The sequence below is a fragment of the Saccostrea echinata genome, unplaced genomic scaffold (genome assembly GCF_033153115.1).
Source record: "Saccostrea echinata isolate AGI-Se365-2 ecotype Australia unplaced genomic scaffold, CSIRO_AGI_Sech_v1 ptg000016l, whole genome shotgun sequence".
Lineage (NCBI taxonomy): Eukaryota > Metazoa > Mollusca > Bivalvia > Ostreida > Ostreidae > Saccostrea > Saccostrea echinata.
In genome coordinates, this window is record NW_026889765.1 from 21155530 (window position 1) to 21173530 (window position 18001).

The 18001-nt window shown below is 34.1% G+C and overlaps 1 protein-coding gene across 1 annotated transcript in view; it reads right to left on the reverse strand.

The window, feature by feature from the left end:
- Positions 1-2899: 2899 nt before the first annotated feature.
- LOC133189002 (uncharacterized) overlaps positions 2900-18001 on the reverse strand; it is a 44197-nt gene continuing 29095 nt past the window's right edge. The window contains exons 3-8 of the mRNA XM_061324453.1: positions 15172-15297; positions 14196-14549; positions 8397-8531; positions 5729-5812; positions 4910-4982; positions 2900-3590 (exon numbers count right to left, since the gene is read on the reverse strand). Of these exons, the coding sequence (XP_061180437.1) occupies positions 2909-3590; positions 4910-4982; positions 5729-5812; positions 8397-8531; positions 14196-14549; positions 15172-15297 (1454 nt within the window). The 3' untranslated portion in view covers positions 2900-2908. The remainder of the gene's footprint in view (positions 3591-4909; positions 4983-5728; positions 5813-8396; positions 8532-14195; positions 14550-15171; positions 15298-18001) is intronic.

Here is an 18001-nt window from a genome sequence, read left to right on the forward strand (position 1 = left end):
ATGAAGAACTCAAGCATCTTCTTAGTTTCAAATTCAGAGTACTGATGTGTAAAGTTGTTTTTTTTGCGAATTGAAGTAAGTTTGTAGATGACAGGAAAACTTGCGAGTTTGTATTACAGAAAGAGTTACCTTTGATACCAAAAAGCTTGGTCTCAAATTTATCGTGGAAAATGGTTTGTTACAACGCACTTTGAAAGATTAGGCACGAAGATTTTGACAAAATTGTAAAAGTGTGTTTAATTTGGGACAAAGTTAATATACTTTGAAATAAAAATATTTCTTTTCAAAGTGTGTAATATCGACCATAAAAAATGTGCATGACTTGGTCAATATTGTTGCAAATTTTAGGTTTGATAAATAATTATTTGAACCTGTTTGGATAACGTTTCGATGATAACTCACTTCAGGATCCGAGATATAGACGTGTTAAAGATTTTTGGGGATTGTCTTGTTACAAAAGTTTTTCGATGATGTTATAAAAATGACATCGGTCTTTCAGAAATAATGGATGAATGATTGTTTAATAGCAAAATTTCTTCTTCTTTTTTTAAAGTTTATCCAGACTATAAGTTCGTTAGATGTAGGGGTCGATTTATGACTTTAAGCATCGCATTATCTTAAAGAAAAGGAGGGCAATTACGATTTTTCCATTGAAAATAATTTTCCTGCATAATACGATGAATTTTTTTTATATAGTTATTGGGTAAGTATTTAGAAGATGAAAAATTGTTTCTTCCCGCAAAATATGATTTTCTTTTTTCTTTTTTTTTAAACAGTTATTTGATTAGTATTAAGAGGTATGAAAAAAATATTTGATGATTTTATACAAGTTAGCTAGCTTTTATTGCTGAAATCAGCGACATGGCCCCTGAACTTCTCTTCCTTAATATTATAGGGTGCGCTGTTTTTTTCTCAAATTTTTCATCTATTTTATGATAACTCAAATTTATTGAGCGAAGGAATACCAACGTCATACCAGTTATGTAAATACTAGGGATGTCAAAGAATATTCGAACATTCGAATATTCATTCGATGAGTTAATATTTGAATATGCTTACATGCATTACATATGAACAATTTCTAAAACAAGGTAAGTTACGTATACTGACAAACAAGCTGATGAAGCAAGAATATCAACAGTCTCGTTTAAAGTCGTCATTTCGTAAGTTCTATGATCGATAAAATGACCTTGTCAGCAAATACAATTTATCATTAAGTCAGATGCTGACTGACGTTTTTTATACTAATTGTTAGGCCATTATGTACCCATTGAATTGTCAACGGATTTTCCGTTATTTCCCGATCATGACAAGGCGCACACGGCGGGTGTGACCGGTTGGCAGAGGATGCTCACCCCTCCATGGCACCTGATCCCACATCTGTTTTTGGAAGTCCATGTTTGCTCTGCTCCCGATTTGTATTGTTTGAATGTACTTTGACCTTGAATACTTTTCGTTTTCTCCATATTTCATTGTAAAAAATGTTGAAAAATCAACTTCTCTTAATATTTAGTAATATTCCAGTATCACCTGAATCTTGTGTTTATGTCTTCCACCGTATAGTGCAATGTTGTAATATGCAATAGCATGCTCTGAGAGGCAGGCTTCTGAAAAATATGTAGATGTTACGGGGTTTCAACAACCTTGTTTAACGAATATTTTATGGTCGTTATTATTAGTTGTTTGCAAAACCAACCTTGCAATTGGGTCATATTATTGATGACATTTTTCATACAAATTGTTCTGCCATTGTTTTATTATCAGTTACTCCGTTTACCTGATCAATATGTAGAGCCCAACGGTGGGACTGGTCTAAAGGGATACTAACTCTTAACTCCTCTATACTAACTCCTCCATGCACATGATTCAACCTCTGCAGCTTCTAAGGGTCCATATTTTATTCTCTGTTGAAAAATTTATATTGTTTTTAAGAATGTTTTTTGATGAATCAGTTTATTTCTTTCTTGCTCCGTTTTTAAATTTGCCCAGTCACAGTTCTATTTAAGAAATTTTATTGTTATCTTTGAATTCGACACGTCTTAAAATCGCCCAATTGTGTCTAGGGTAAGGTAGCTGGTGTAGCTTACAATACAGTAAAATAACGCAACAAAGAGAGTGAAGCAAGCAACAGAGATGAAATCACGTGTCGTTGATGAGTAAACGTGCCCTCTATAGTATACTAGTGAAAGGGGTGTAGTACAACAGGCCTGCAAGAAGTGATGATCAAGATAATTTAATACAACATATTTTAATTCAAAATTTCGACTATCGAGCTATTAGTGTGTTTCGTCCAGTTTCACACACAGTCAAACTCTTCAGAATTATCATTCTCACCTTTACCGTCAAGTACTTGGATAAAACTTTAAGGTACTTTTGAGTCGTTTTAATATTTTTCATTTATTTTTGTTTAAATTTTGATTTAAAAACGTATTTCCTTCTTTTTTGAGAGAATCTTTAATTGACCATTAATTGCATTATTGTGATGCAGTCACAACAAATCTGACGTCATTTCTTAAAAGGCCGATACTATATTTCATAGAGAACATTATTGAAAGTGGATTTTGTAATTAATGATTTCCAATATCGAAATCTAAACGCAATGCGTCGGCCATATTTCCAGATATTAATTCTCACCTGCCGAACAAAGAAATACTAGTATAGCCGGTGTAAAGACGAAAAATGACCTCGTAGAAAAATGACAGGGGGTCATTATTCGTCTTTACACCGTCAGTCACTTGTCACGTTTAAATCAATGAATGTGCGACATTTCAACCGAGGGAAAATAACATTGTATATTTGATACACAGAGACAAGAACAAGTAAATATAAAGACAATATTGCATGTAAAATTGTGATTTAATAAGAACAAATTAACAAATGCATAAAATTCCTCTCTCTCTCTCTCTCATCACACATCTACTGACTGATAAATATCGTATGTGTCATTTTCTATGGAAATTAAACTTCCATCTGAATCATATTTTCTAGAATCAGGGGAAAGCGACCTTTCTTTCTCAGGTGTTTGGCACAAAATATATGTTTCTTCAGAATCTTGTTTGCCTATAGATTGCAAACTTTTGTTCTTGGCTTTATTTACATTTCTTTTACCAGTAAATATGGATAAAGTCATGGGAGGTATTTGACTTGGAACGTAAACATTTTCTGCTCTAATCAAATCATCTGAAATTTCATGATATACATTTTTGTCGGATAAATCTGAATAAACATTCTCCACCGATTTTCTTTCCGTTGTTAAGAGATTTGTTCCTGGTAACCCGAACGGAAACCTTTCGGAACCCCTTCCGGATGAGGCCCCTGCGTTTCCAGTGATGATGTTGTCTTCTACCTCTGCATATGCGGGAGACCTCAGTTCGTCTGTTGGCTCTGTGTATGGAATCTCATCAGCCACAACGCTGTATCCTTCCTCCAGTCGAGCGTGACTGTTTCCGGAGTTGTTCTGTCGTGATGATGACGTAGATGATGACATCAGAGGTAGCGATCGGAGTGCTGCCACATCAAGGGAAGGAGAACGCCCACTGATCAGAGAAGCAATATCAATACTACCGCCATATTTCAGCTGGTGTTGTCTTCTAAACGGAAATAAAAAAAAAAAAAGAGGTAAAGTTCAACTGACAGTCTTCAGACGAAACAAATCAGTAATCCCTCTGAACTTTGTATGCCACTAACTTTGATGCAGGTATCGTTATGTGTGTCAACTTTACTTCTTTACACTGCACGTACACCTAAATTTAACTCTTACCATCAAAGCAGTTATTATGCCCCCGCAAAAATACTCATACAATTTCAGACAAGTTTAAATCCAAGCAATGTAGATTTGATTTAATTAAATACATTTCAGATTTTATATAATAAATGCTTGACTTTATCATTTTTCTAAAAAAAAAAAATTATTGAAGAATCTTTTTTGCTTGCGAAACATTTGACTAATTTTTTTTCGAACAGGTGACTGAAATTTCTGAGCTTTTAATACAGTAATAATAACAATTTTCAAAGGTTAGTTAAAAGAAAGATCTGTTAATTATTAATTAAATGTTAAGTCCCCAGCTGTCAAACAACTCCATCCTGATATTTTAATATCAATCTATAATTTAATTTTGTTTGTATTCTAGCCTCTGATTGGTTAATATCCAAAAAGGAACACAAATTATTTCTGTATAACCTGGTTTGGTATGGGGACACACCCCCCTGACAACCAGCTGAATCGTCTGTATCCATGCAATGCTCTCATTTCCAGTCCTCGGGATTCATGGAAAATTCCAGATTTAATAAATGTACCTTTAGCTTCAAACAGTAACTCGGATCTTACCACATGCAAACAAAAAACATGGCTGCTAGGACTATGTATCAGTTTTTACCTCCCCTTGCTTCCCATCACTTCCGTTACTAGGGTTGTATTATTGAGCGGCAAATTTGAACTAATAAAAAGCAACGAAATTTTACACCCACAGTTGTTTAATGATTTTAGAATTAAATTATAAGGAATGACTCTAATTCTTGGCCAAATTATTCGAGTATAACCTGGTTTGGGTCAGTTTACGCTGTTTTATAATCCGCTTCGCGGATTATAAAGCGTAAACTGACCCAAACCAGGTTATACTCGAATAATTTGGCCAAGAATTAGAGTCATTCCTAAAATGGACAAAAATATTATTTCTTAGCGCATCGGTCAAGCCTGTCTAGACGTCCTTTATTATAATTCTTAGACGCAATTATTAATATTTACGGAGTTGTGCAATCGGAAGTTTACCATTCTGATTAACATGATTTTCTGACAACCTATTTCTGGTAAGTTTAAAGTTGAGAAAATTTAATGTGAACACAAATAGGCATCATGAATAATAACAATTTAAAGATTACTTTAACTATGAATTTTTGGGGGTTTATTTACCTTACACAAATGGCGGTGACTACAATAAGCCCGGTCAGACTTAGAGCTGCTACAATCAACGCCACATAAAACACTGAAAAAAAAATCATCAAAACAAAGCTACAATATAAAATATATACTGTAAAATCACTAATATTCGGGGGGAAGGGCGAATTTTCGTTGTATGAAGAGACCCACGAATTCGTTTTCCCCACGAAATGTAAAATTTCAAATGCCTATCAACCGAACACTTCTAATCCCCACAAAATAATATTTTCCCTCAAACCACGAAAATTTCACCCCACGAAAATACATGAATATATCATCCTCTTTTGTATGTTTAAAAGAGAGTAGCTTACGTCATTCTGTTTTACAGTTCAAAATACGATTTGGGTGAGAAATGCAAATGGCATTAATAGAAACACACGAACTTCGATAAAATTATGAGAAAATAGACGGAAAATTCCTTTTGGTGGGGACATATTATAATTGTTATTTCAACAATGTTCAGTTTTCAAGAAGTTTCATAGTTAAAGTATCGAAGAATTTATCATAATTAAGTATAGTAAATTTCTATAACGGAAATAAATGGAAAAGAATTCACCAAGATTTTATCCGCAAAAATTAATATTATACCCTGCAGACTCAAAACTGACATATTTCTAATCCGCCTAAAAAGACTATATTGTGTTTTACACCCTCTCCATTCGTTGCACTGTTTAACTTACATTTTTTCAAAAAAGGAAAATTAGTAAATAAATTCTTTTATCTGCTTCGTTTAACTGCTTCCATATTTTTAACTTTCAGGAATATAATAACAAAATAAATCATTAACTTTACCTGCTCTCTCGGTATAGTCAACGGACGACACGGAATCGCCGTTCAAGATGGTGACCAGAGTTTTTGTTTCGTTATTCATCTGATCTACAAAAGACAGAAAACCCTGATGTTCACTAGATGTGGACATGATGCCGACGTGTTTCATATTCTCGATCGCCTTAATATATATCTAAAGCAGTCCACCTACAGATACACTAGGCGTAAACATACGAAAGCCAAGAGATAATTAAGGGTCTTAGACGTTTCGCCGATTTCAACAAACTCGGGTTCCTTAGTAAAAAGTAAAAATTTATGTGACTTCAGATATAAACAAGCACGCAATGTTATTTTATTCTCTGACGTATTTTAATATACAAAGGTGCTAATCAAAAAAAAGAAAATTTATCATAGTTTAGTTACAATGTGTTAATTGTTTATGAATTTGATCGCACATATTCCTCCCCTCCCACTAAATTCAAAGGTGTAAAGAAAGGCCACTTGCTACAAACAAACAACTTGTAAAAATCATGAGCATAGATTCTAACTACAGGTATTGTGAGCACAGAGCTCCGTTCTCATATGAGTATAATGGCAAAACTCATGTTTTGCTACGGCTTAAGTGAGCTTTTCTAATCAAAAAGTGGCCGGGTCCGTCTGTCTGTTTATTTTTTTGTTTTGTTTTGTTTTGTTTTGTTTTGTTTTTGTTGTTGTTGTTGTTGTTGTGGCTGTCTTTTCACATTTTCGATTTCCTCTCCAGAACCACGGGGTCAATTTCACTCAAACACTCCACAAAACATCTTTGGGTGAAGGGAATTTAAGTTTGTTCAGCTGAATAGCCACGTCCTCTTTCAAGGGGAGATACATTTAATTGAGAATTAGTTAAAATTAATGGCCTTTTCTTCTCAAGAACCACTGAACCAGATAAGATGAACCGTTAGTAAAATCTGCATGACAAAGAGTAGATTCAAGTTTGTTTAAATCTAGAATCCCAGGGGTAGGGTGGGGCCACAATGGACAATCAACATTTTACATATGAATATAATGGAAAAAAATCTTTAAAAAATCTTCTCAAACACAACAGAATCGTGATAATTCATATTTATTTGTAGCATCCTCTGGTAGGTAGTGTAGATTCACGTTTGTTCAAATCATGACCTGCCAGGGTAGGGTGGGGCTACTATAGGCGATCAAATATTATATGAATATATACTAGGAAAAAACCTTTAAAAGTTTTTTGTTAAGAACAGCAATGACATGTTTAGTCATATTTATCCTCAGGTATCTTAAAGTAACTAATAACCTGAAAGTATCCTCAGGTTGTGCAAATTCAGATTTATTCAAGTCGTGACCCTCAGTGGTAGTTGTGGCCACAATGGGTAATCTAAATTTTAATAGAAATCTATAGGAAAAACACTTAAACATCTTCTTCTCAAGAACAGCAGAGCTTTGATAACTCATACTGATATGGAAGCATCCTCAGGTAGTGTAGATTCAAGTTTGTTCAAATTGGAACCTAAAGGATAGGGTGGGGCCACAATGGGCAATCAAGATTTTATATAAGAATTATAAAAAAAAAAAAAAAAAAAAAAAAAAACTTCTTAAGAGCAGCAAAGTCATGATAGCCATATTTATGTAGGGCCATTCTCAAATTGTGTATAATCAAGTTTATCAAATCATGACCCCCGGGACTGGGGTAGGGTCACAAAATGTGATCAAAGTTTTACATATGAATATACAATAACAAAATTCTTCTGTTGAAGAACAGTTGGGTCATAGTTACTCAGGTGAGCGTTGTGGCTCCTGGGCCTCTAGTTTTCATTTGAAAAGAAGGAAGGCCTTATAATGTGAACAATACGTTTACAGCTAAAAGTTAGCAATCCAATTTGAAACAAGGTATCTTGTCACTCGAGTCAAAATTTCAAATGGACAAGTAAATAATTATTCCGCAGCTAATTAAAACCCCTTACTGCAGTTACACACAGTTTCATACCTTGGAGATCACTGTACATATTGATCTCCAGAATGTTTATTTATCCTGTTGTAAATCATTAGACCCCTCATGACTCCAATGGCATACAAAACTTAAACTTAAAGTACACATATACTCATGTGTAAATATACATATATTCGTACATTTGCAAATGTATTACCAATATTCTAGCAAAACTAAGCAAGCCAATATCATACAGAAGTACCAATATACCTTCACCAGCATAACAAAGGTCTCCAATAGATGTGGCTAATAATAAGATTTTTTCATTTAGAAAAGAAATTCCAGAAATGCAAAGAATAATTATTTCAAAAAAATAATTTAATGAATAATATTTAGTCAATGGTTCTTGTGTAGGAGGAAAGAAAAGCAAAAAACAAATCTTCACTAAACTTAACAAAGGTTTTCAATATTGTATTTTGCTATAAAGATCTTGTCGTCAGTGTCTCCCCTTGACAGGGGACATAGAACATTACTTTGAGCAAATTGAATCATGCACTGAGACAGTGAAAATATCAAACTTTTATCAAACAAGCATACATATCGACAAATATCGGACAAACTTTATCAGAAAAGCTCAAGATCACTTGAGCCGATTCCTCTTGTGAATCTGTTGCTCGCCTTTGATTAAATATGATTACTTTTGGCATTGTATTACTGGATTTGTAATAAATTTTCATAAAGTATCAACATCGTTACCATTGCCATGTGCCGAGTCGGGATAAGAGCCAATTGGAAAACTATCGACGTTTTTGTCGATGGAAGCGCCTGGGGGACATTGATTGGATATGGGGTCCAGGTAGTTGTCATGTGGTACCTCACCCTTTGGAGTTACTGTTTAAAAATTGAAACATTTATTGATTAAAAGTCAATGGTGATATAAATTTACATTATGATACATGTAGTATGCTTAAGAAATGCATTGTCAGTCTATAATTTGTGTCTTGATTTGCTCCTTTTTCACTACAATGAAGGCTACCTAATTTTCCTTTTCATTTTTTAAATAAAGAATGGATAATTTATACATGTATAAAAAGCAAAACATTTCCCTCTTCAGTTTTTTTTAATTTGTCTATTCCTTTGTAAATTAAATAGTTTTATCATAAAACTGTGTATAAAATCACGAAAAGTGATCTATTTCTTAAATCGTCACATACTAATAGGTCAATCAAAGCAAGTCACAAAACTTCATTTTGACATTGCTGACCATGTTACAAAAAAATGTATATTCACAATTCAAAAATAGTTTGACGGTCCATTTCGTAATTTTCAACAAGATTCGGCCTCGTCAAATGCTTTGAAATAATTGAAGCGCATTACCAGTCAAGCACGGTACGTTCAGGTCCGTAGCAACGGTTTCAAAAGTGTGTGTGTGTGTGGGGGGGGGGGGGGGGGCTAACTTCCAAAAAAAAAAAAAAGATCAAAAGTGGGGGACAACTTCAAAAAATTATCTGATTATCTGACAAGCACAAAAAAAGCTTATTTACAGTCCAAATCATGGAATTTACCTGTGCTTCATCAAAAAGTGGAAAGGGGGGGGGGGGGGACAACCAGCATCTAAAGAAAAATTTACTATTGCAAAACACTATACTCAGAAAAAAGTAGGGGTGCCCCCCCCCCCCCCGACCCCGCGTTCTACGGGCATGACGTCTATTTTGATTGAGTGCACAGTGTCTCTCTTGGAGCTCGTTCGAATCTTTGATATGGTCACGTGATGTTGCTATCCCACAATTGTCCACATGTTTCCAATTTAGATGATTTTATATGACCTAGACAAGTAACTGACAATAATTTATCAAATTCCCACATGTTAAATACTTGTACTCGCGCAATATAAAGGGTAAATTCTGCCATTTCCAACAAGTTTTACATGTACCTCTTCATGTACATGCACGGTAATAGATGTGCCTAAACGATTTTCTTGCTTCACAATTTCGAAAACGAATTCCTTGGATTGTTAATGAACTTTCTGTTTGTTTTTTTTTTTTAAATTCAATAACTGTATAAAATCCGAAATTGATTAATTCCAACAAAAGACCCTGAGGTAATGTCGTCCAACTTCGTTTGAATTTTGTAAACCAGGATACAGAGAACACCCTATACTGTGCCCACTGTAACAGCCCACGATCCGACCTTAATGTTATCTTTTATAAAACTTAATTTTTATGTTAGGAGTGAAAGATCTTATTCCACACAAAGTTATAATGTGAATTTTTTAAAACCTACAAGAATTTTGCGGAAATGCAGAGAATAAATCCATATTTGTCAAAAGGCACAGGTATACATGTATCAAAAAACGTTCTCATATTAAATTAAAAAGTACTTGACCCTGAGTTTTTCACAGGTTTGCTCAGAGAAACTTTCTAAACCTATATCAACCGAAAGGTTGAAGATCCATACACACAGACGTTATTGGTGTCATAAGATAAAACCGCAAAGAGGTGGTCGTAAGCGACATGCAAGTTTTTTAAATTTGTCAGCAGTGTGGGCAAGGCGTATACACCATTCATTAGACGAGAGAAATTTAATTTTTAGTTTTACGGATTTTTTCCCAAAAAAATTGTGTAGGAGGAGGAAAAAAAGAGACAGCTAATTTTTATCATTCATTTGATCATACCTTTATGTCTTTTGCCATTCATTGCAATTTGCGTTGCTGGTTGACACATGGTACTCGTCATAAACATTAAAGATTGACTTATAAAATATCACATACCAGTGTCAATTTCTTGGACATGTATGCCAATTTACAAATGGAGAAAGTTTTTAGAGACTCAAAGAATATTGGTCGTATAATGAAGCCTTAGCTAACACTTTCCAGTACCTGCATAGGTACATTTCTCAAAGACCATTAGTCTTTATGGCCTTTATATCATCTGAGTAATATTCAAGCTATCAAGCTGGTGACACAAATTACTTTTGAAGACACAAAATGTAGGATATCAGGCCTTTCAAAATCTGCCAGTACCCGGCTGAAATTATGACTGTACCGGCCAAAATATTTGATGGAGAAAAATTTGATAAAATCCCTTTCACTAGGTACCTCCTATTTTTAGTAAAAGTACTGCCTGTTTCTAATCTTCTTGAAAGTCCTGGGGTGTGAACAGAATAAATCAGAAATTGTACCTGTGTATGCAAGAAACTAGCTATTTTTGCAAACAGAAAGGATCATCTAAAAAAAAAAAGATTATGATTTTCAAAAAAGCAGTACCCATATAATGATCAAAAAATTTCATCCATGTATAAAGGAGTAGAATAAACAATATGTATTATTTTAATTACATGTAAATACGGCAGGGTGAATCAAGTAATTACTTTTCTTAACAAGTCCTAGGTAATGTATATGCAGTAAACATGCCTTAGAACTTAGATAATCTGATCTTCATATCAAAACTCCATCAAACTAAATCCAAAGAGAATAAAGAGATTAATTGAAGACTATGCATAAGGTGGACTCATTATGACAGAAGCCTTACTACATACCTTACTAAAATGCTATCGACGAAACTCTCTTTAATGAGGCCTAGTTGACATGCAATGCAAGTAACTGACCGAGTGCCTCATTAAGAGTGTAGGGCTTAAATAAACTAGGAAATTTCTGAATGCTGAGGATGCTTTTGATTTACAAACATCTTCAGAATAACACTGATAATCAAACCAGACATGGCTTGTGTCTCCATTTTGGTTAATATTCCGTGTGAATAAGACGCTTAAAATTACACATTCAGTGCTTTCATTGTCAAACGTTTTGAAGATTTTGATTTATAAAGATAATTTTAAAACCAAACATGGATGGACATGAAAATTCCGGATTTTTTTTTTATAAATCGGAAAAATTGGGTCGGCGGATCCGTAAAACTTAAAAAAATTAAATTTTTCTCGCCTTACCTATGGTTATGAAAACACCTCTGAGCATTCATGAAGAAACAGGTTGCTGTCTTTCAAAAATAGACAGCAATACGTTGACAGGTACATGTTTCTAATAGAAATCTGAAGAAAAATTCTGTTGCACTGAAATGTGTATAATTTAAAAAAAATCCTATACCTTGATCTGAAACATATATTTTTTTTATATTATGAAGTATGAAGTCTAAATTGCTGAATAAAGCTGTAATAATATAGCCTTGACCATTATTTTATGTCAGAATTAAAAAATGGTTTCTCGTATCAAAAGACATCTATTTTGAACTTTTTTTGATAAAACCAACAAAAATCAGGAAAGCACCTCCACCCCCCCCCCCCCCCACCACCACCACCACCAAAAAAAAAAAAAAAAAAAAAACAACAACAACAAACTACTGACTTCTCTCCACCTCCTTTCATTTATAATCCGCAATAATGAAATATATGGAGATAACGAACAGTATTCAAGCTCGAAAGTCCATTAAACACAAAATAGGAGTAGAGCAAACACGGACCTCTACGACATCAGAGGTGGGATCAGGTGCCATGGAGGCATGAGCATTCCCTGCCGACCGGTCACATTCGCTGTGTGCTCCTTGACATGTTCAGGAAATAACAGAAAAATCCGTCGACAATTCAGCACTAGTATACGCAAAAAATATATAATATTATACTGACGGAATTCAGAATTATTGCTATCACAAGTAAACGAATGTGAATGTGAATGTGACGAGTTGCCCCGACGGTGGGCATGTTTTGCATTGTCCTAAGAGCAACTTGTCTTAGAGAAACAAAACGCAGCAAAGAACAAATGGTTTGTTGTTTGGAGGTTCTACAGTTCTAGACAAATGTCTACTGTGTAGATGTAACGATGATTGGATATTTAGGTAATACAGATAATTTGAGGGGTTTTTTTATGATAAAAGCATGAGAATTATGTCTGGAAAAAGTCTTAAAATCAGCATCATATTTGACATAGAGACTAGTTCTTTCCAGGAAAGACATTATTTTTTTTAGGATTACAGTTGTTGCAGTGTCAGTTTATGTGAAATATACTACAGTTATTGCATCACCAACAGTGATAGACCGTATACATGTAAATGATCTATCAACAAAGCGATGCTATTGTTTTTGCAGTTTTAGAAGATTAAGAATGTCTTTTTTCTTGTTGTTTTGATTTTAATGAAACAGACCGAAGCATCAATATTGTATAGCATAACGCACAACCACCCATCTTGTAGGGCTGTGCGGTGCACCGAAAATTTCGGAGCACCGCGGTTCATACTGTTCGATTCGGTGCACCGATCCAGAATTCCGGAATTCGGTTCGGTTCGGTTCAAAATTTACAAAACACGTATAAACAAAAATGGCCGCCAATTGGAGATCGGAAGTGTTTGTTTTCATGATTTTAATACTCTTTACATTGATTGTGCCAGTTTGAAGTCAGTGATTTAGTTTTTTTAAATTCCACAAACGTCTTTTCCTTTTACAATAGAGGTTAGTTTACATTGGTGTGGGCTAGTAAATAGACCGAGGGGTTAGTGAAAAAGTAGCAGGTATTTTCCAAGTTTTGCTTTTAAATCCCAAATCAATGAAAAAAATCAAAGAAGTGTGGTTCTCTTGTTCATAAATCTCATCTTTCTAATTCTTTTAGCACTTCTACATTATTTATTTCTAAAGACCACGAAAAGGATCGTCTTTTTTTTACTAATCTGAATTTCCTCCATACCGATTTTATGGAAAATACATGAAGGTATCACATTAATTGATTAAATTATTTCCAACTACTCAACTGGTTCACTGAAGAGTAAATATTTATAAGGGTTATAAAAATAAATTAACATTGTATTTGCTAATTTGAATTAAAAAAAAATAAATCACTAGCTTTCACTTCATTTTGGAAGAGGAAGTCCAATGATCAGAAAAAAAAATGTATACTACTATGTTACAAGGTATCCAAAACATGATTGTTCATTCTATTAAATTCTGCATTAAATAATTTCATTGATTATTTATTTATTAATGACTCAGAAGAATATGCAAATAGAGAAATAAGCAGAAGAAAAATGAAAAGAAGAGTAATTCATTATGAAATGTAGATGGAATAAAATAATACAACAAAAGTTTCAAATTTTATTATGATTTTGGGCTAGTAGAAATTTTACTTTTGCCAGTAAAAATATCAAATCCACTAGCCCCACTTGTTAGTGTTTCAGAAAAGTTTTTGGGAGGACTGAAGTAAAGGAGTTTAATCAGTTTAAATAAAACAGAGATTATTATTTTTCATTAATGATGAGAAATATTTGGACTGTTTAAGGTTAAATCGAACCGAATGGAAAAAAAAACCGAACCGTATCATTCTGAACCGAAACCGAACCGAATCGATTGAACCCTGAATCGTCCCAGCCCTACCATCTTGTAGAGTACTAGTCAACTTTCCCCTATAAAATCTATGCCCCCCCCCCCCGGAAAACTGGCTCTAGATTAGGATTTCCCGCGTAAAATACTCTCTGGAGTAGGGTAGTACTATAGAAAAGAGACAAAATAGGTTTAGAGGTAAAGGGCCGGTTGCGTTTTGAGAAAATATATATATATCACCTATAAATGAGATGTAGAACCGGAAGCCCTCCTTGCTTGACGTCATACTTATGTCTACGTCACCACAGGCCTGAATCACCGTAACATTTCCACTAAAGGTACACAGCGTTTTACGCGGAAAAGTTTTGTCAAAATTACACTTCCGGGTAGTGCGCAGAGATAATCCTCCATCACACTCGGGTCCAGAGGCGAGCCGCTCCATGTCGTGAATGATGACGTTTATGTATGCATCTTCTGGGACCTTGACCCGCACAGAACACTTAGATTTGTCGGTGGAGGGGTAGGCAAGATTTTTAACTACTCCTTGTGTTGTGTTGATTATTTCTTGACTCTCTTCACAAGTTATATTGGTATCTGAAATATATTTTAATATTGAATATAATTTAGTATGAAAGAGGTAGATTGTACTCTACATCAAACAAATTCTGGACACATTCTCACTTGCCGATCGATTTGGCGTTGATCTATTTCTCTAGCTTTACTGACATTCCAATAAGCACCATGGGATTTGGAGAAATCGGTTACTCAATATTTACATTTTACACTCCAAAAATAAGAACAAGAGCGCTTATAAAATGTAACTATAGAAAACCCTTAGTGGGTAAAGACGTTTTATAGAATTTGAAAAATAAACGCTAACTAAAGACTTTTCTTACTCTGAAATTAAAAAAAAAAATTGTGCACTAATTTATGGCAAAGCTTCTTGGTATAAAATGGACTTTTTTATATAATGGCTTTTACTTCGGGTTTATGATTCCTTCAAATGATGTTCTGGAATACTGTATGTAAATCTTGTGGGAATTCAATTTGATTACAAATTTTAGCACACAATATTAGCTAGATTTTTAAGAAATTCTAGTTGCGGTTTTGTACGTGGTCCTTTATCACCGGATACAGGTGCGTATCCATCCGGTTAGTCTGGAGTGTTTAAATTAAATCAGGTTACAATAGTTCATACCTGCTGCGTAGAATATACCTTCTATACAATGGTAAACCACGTGTAGGCTGACGCCATTCTGTTCACAGAATTTCTCAGTTGGACAGTCGGGCTTTCCCATACACATGCGCCGCATGTTCTGAAAGGCGAGGGCATTTGGCTCCCCTGAGATGAAAACAAACGAGTAAATTAATAATTATGTAATTATATGAAATGTAAATAGCTTGTTATGTATTGCCTAGGGGCGGATCCAGAATACATGTACATGTATTTCCTGGATTGGAGGGTCCTTAAAATAATTTTTACTTATAATTCCTGAAAGTCAAAGCAAAAAAAAAGAAAGAATATCAAAGGTAGCAAAATAGAGGAAAAATAGGGGGATTAAAAAAAAGTAGTCGCATAAATTGATGTTAAACGTCTTTTATGGTACAATCTATTAAACAGGTAATGAATTATATTCATCAACTGTAACAAGTGTAATCCAAAGGACATGAATGGCCCACCAAAGTACAATAGCATGGCAACCGTTAAAAAAAATATTCGTGTACCTCCCTTCTTTGGTCTGAGATTGATTCATCCCATCTTTTATCTATAAGCTAAATAGAGTCTTACGGTATACATTATTCTTCACAATTCTATAGTGTCCTTTTGTGCGTGTATCCTATCCTATCGTGCGTGTATCCTATCCTATCGTGCGTGTATCCTATCCTATCGTGCGTGTATCCTATCATATCGTGCGTGTATCCTATCCTATCGTGCGTGTAACCTATCAGGTATCCATTCATCGGTATCGTATGTTGCGTTTATCGTGTTATTTGCCTTTATCAGGTTTTCTGTTCATCAGGTTTTCCGTTTATTGGTTTTTTCTGATTTTACTGCGTGCATCTGGAAGGCATCTCATTTTACCGCCCTTTTCACGAAAAAGATTGAGGAACTCCAAATGTACATAAATCACGGAATAAGAAAAAAGATAAACTAATAATGTATTTTTATGAAATGCATGTACTGTCTTGTACTTTACACGAATAATTCCTAACATAATGTGAAATGGAATGTACATGAAATGCTCGAGGATGGTTTGTTATATCCACATACACTATACAATTATCAAATGAATGAGGAAGTTGATTTGTTAGATTTTTGAAAAACGATAACCTGGATAAATCAAGTATATCGTGGTCCGGAAATTGAATTAAAAAAACAAGATGTGTTTGTGAAATACTGATGCCCCCGTATGGCGAAAGTATACAATTCAAACTCCAAGGTCAAGATATCAAAAATGTTGTTACCCAAAGAAAGGACCTGTGTCAATGGATATACCCGGTAAATATGAAAGTCCAAGCACCAACCATTCAAAAGTTATGGTCAAGAATAATATTTTCAAAAATTGGGTCAAACTCCTAGGTCAAAGGGGTCAAAATTAATGGTATGCAAGTGAAGACCTTGTCTCAAGAAATACACATGCAAAATATAAATTCCCTAGGCCATCATTAAAAATATCTTTGTTTCCCCTAACCCGACCCTAAAATTTCAAGTTGGGTCGGTAGGTAGGTAAATTATTATTTTTTTTTCTGACAGCAGTTTTGAAAATACATTCTGAGAAATTAAATAAAATCTTTATAAATGAGAAAGAACAAAGATTCCTATTTTTAAACCGAATATCATATAAATGAAATTTAAAAGCAACATGTATGGTAAATTAATTTACAAATATGATTCATTTCATTTTGAACTTTGAAATATCTCAGGCCAGCGTAAATTTATTGAAATCGAATTCTTACAAAAAGACAAGATTCTCAAATACTCAACCATCTGCCATCCGAGTATATTTTTTTCAAACCTACTATCATCTTTGAGTGCTTACACAAACAAAATGTCAAGGGCCTCGCGTTGCGCAGTAATTCTAGTGTTTCATTTTGGAGTCACGACGTAATTCAGGAGCTTAAAATATTGTAAGTCGCAGGTCCCGACGAGGGATGTGGAGACTGGTCAGTCGAGTGAGACCGTAAAAAACGTGGATCCATGCAGTGTTGCAGTATGCATGTAGATGTTGGCACGAAAAAGATTTCTTATTGATGCTTTATGATCAATGACCATAAATACCGAGAAAAAAGTCAAAATTAGGAGCCTTCCACCAGACAGGTGTTCAAATGTTGTCGACCCAACAATTTTTAAAGGTATTTTAAAGCAAAGAAACAACCTATTGTCAAGGGCCTATAACTAAAAAAATACACAGGACGTCTCAGGAAGCCATACCATAAGCCAATTAAAAAAAAATTCAACACTATATTTGAAAAGAGTGTACCTGTATAAACAATATTTAATTCAACCAAACCATATCTAAAATGATTAAAGTTTCATATATCTAATGTTATAGTCACGAAGTTTACCCCATAAATAAAAGAAATGAAGAAAATCTAAATTATATTTATCAAGATGAAATAATTATACAAAGACATATATACAAACTCCTCTGGTCCTATATAGTTAAAATAGAATCATACATGAAGTGTTTATTAAATCGAAACGAATGAAATGCATTGAAATTTATTGAAATGCAATACACAAGGTGGGCCCCCATCTGCTTATGAGGCAGGCTTTGCCATGCTTACTACGTACGTTAATTTTAGAAGACACGTTTGCAAATACCATCTTAACACCCCTTATAGTCATGGTATATTTAATTCACGAAATGTTTCAAGAGTGTAGGATTCTAATAAGTTAAAGATATATTAAGATTGATAAATCGCCGTTGTTTTATAACACGAGCTAACTTTCTGTGGCCACACAAATGAGAGTAGAACAAAAGCCGCCGTTCTGATAAAATATGAATTTTACTGAAATTGTATTTTTTAAAGTTAATAAACAA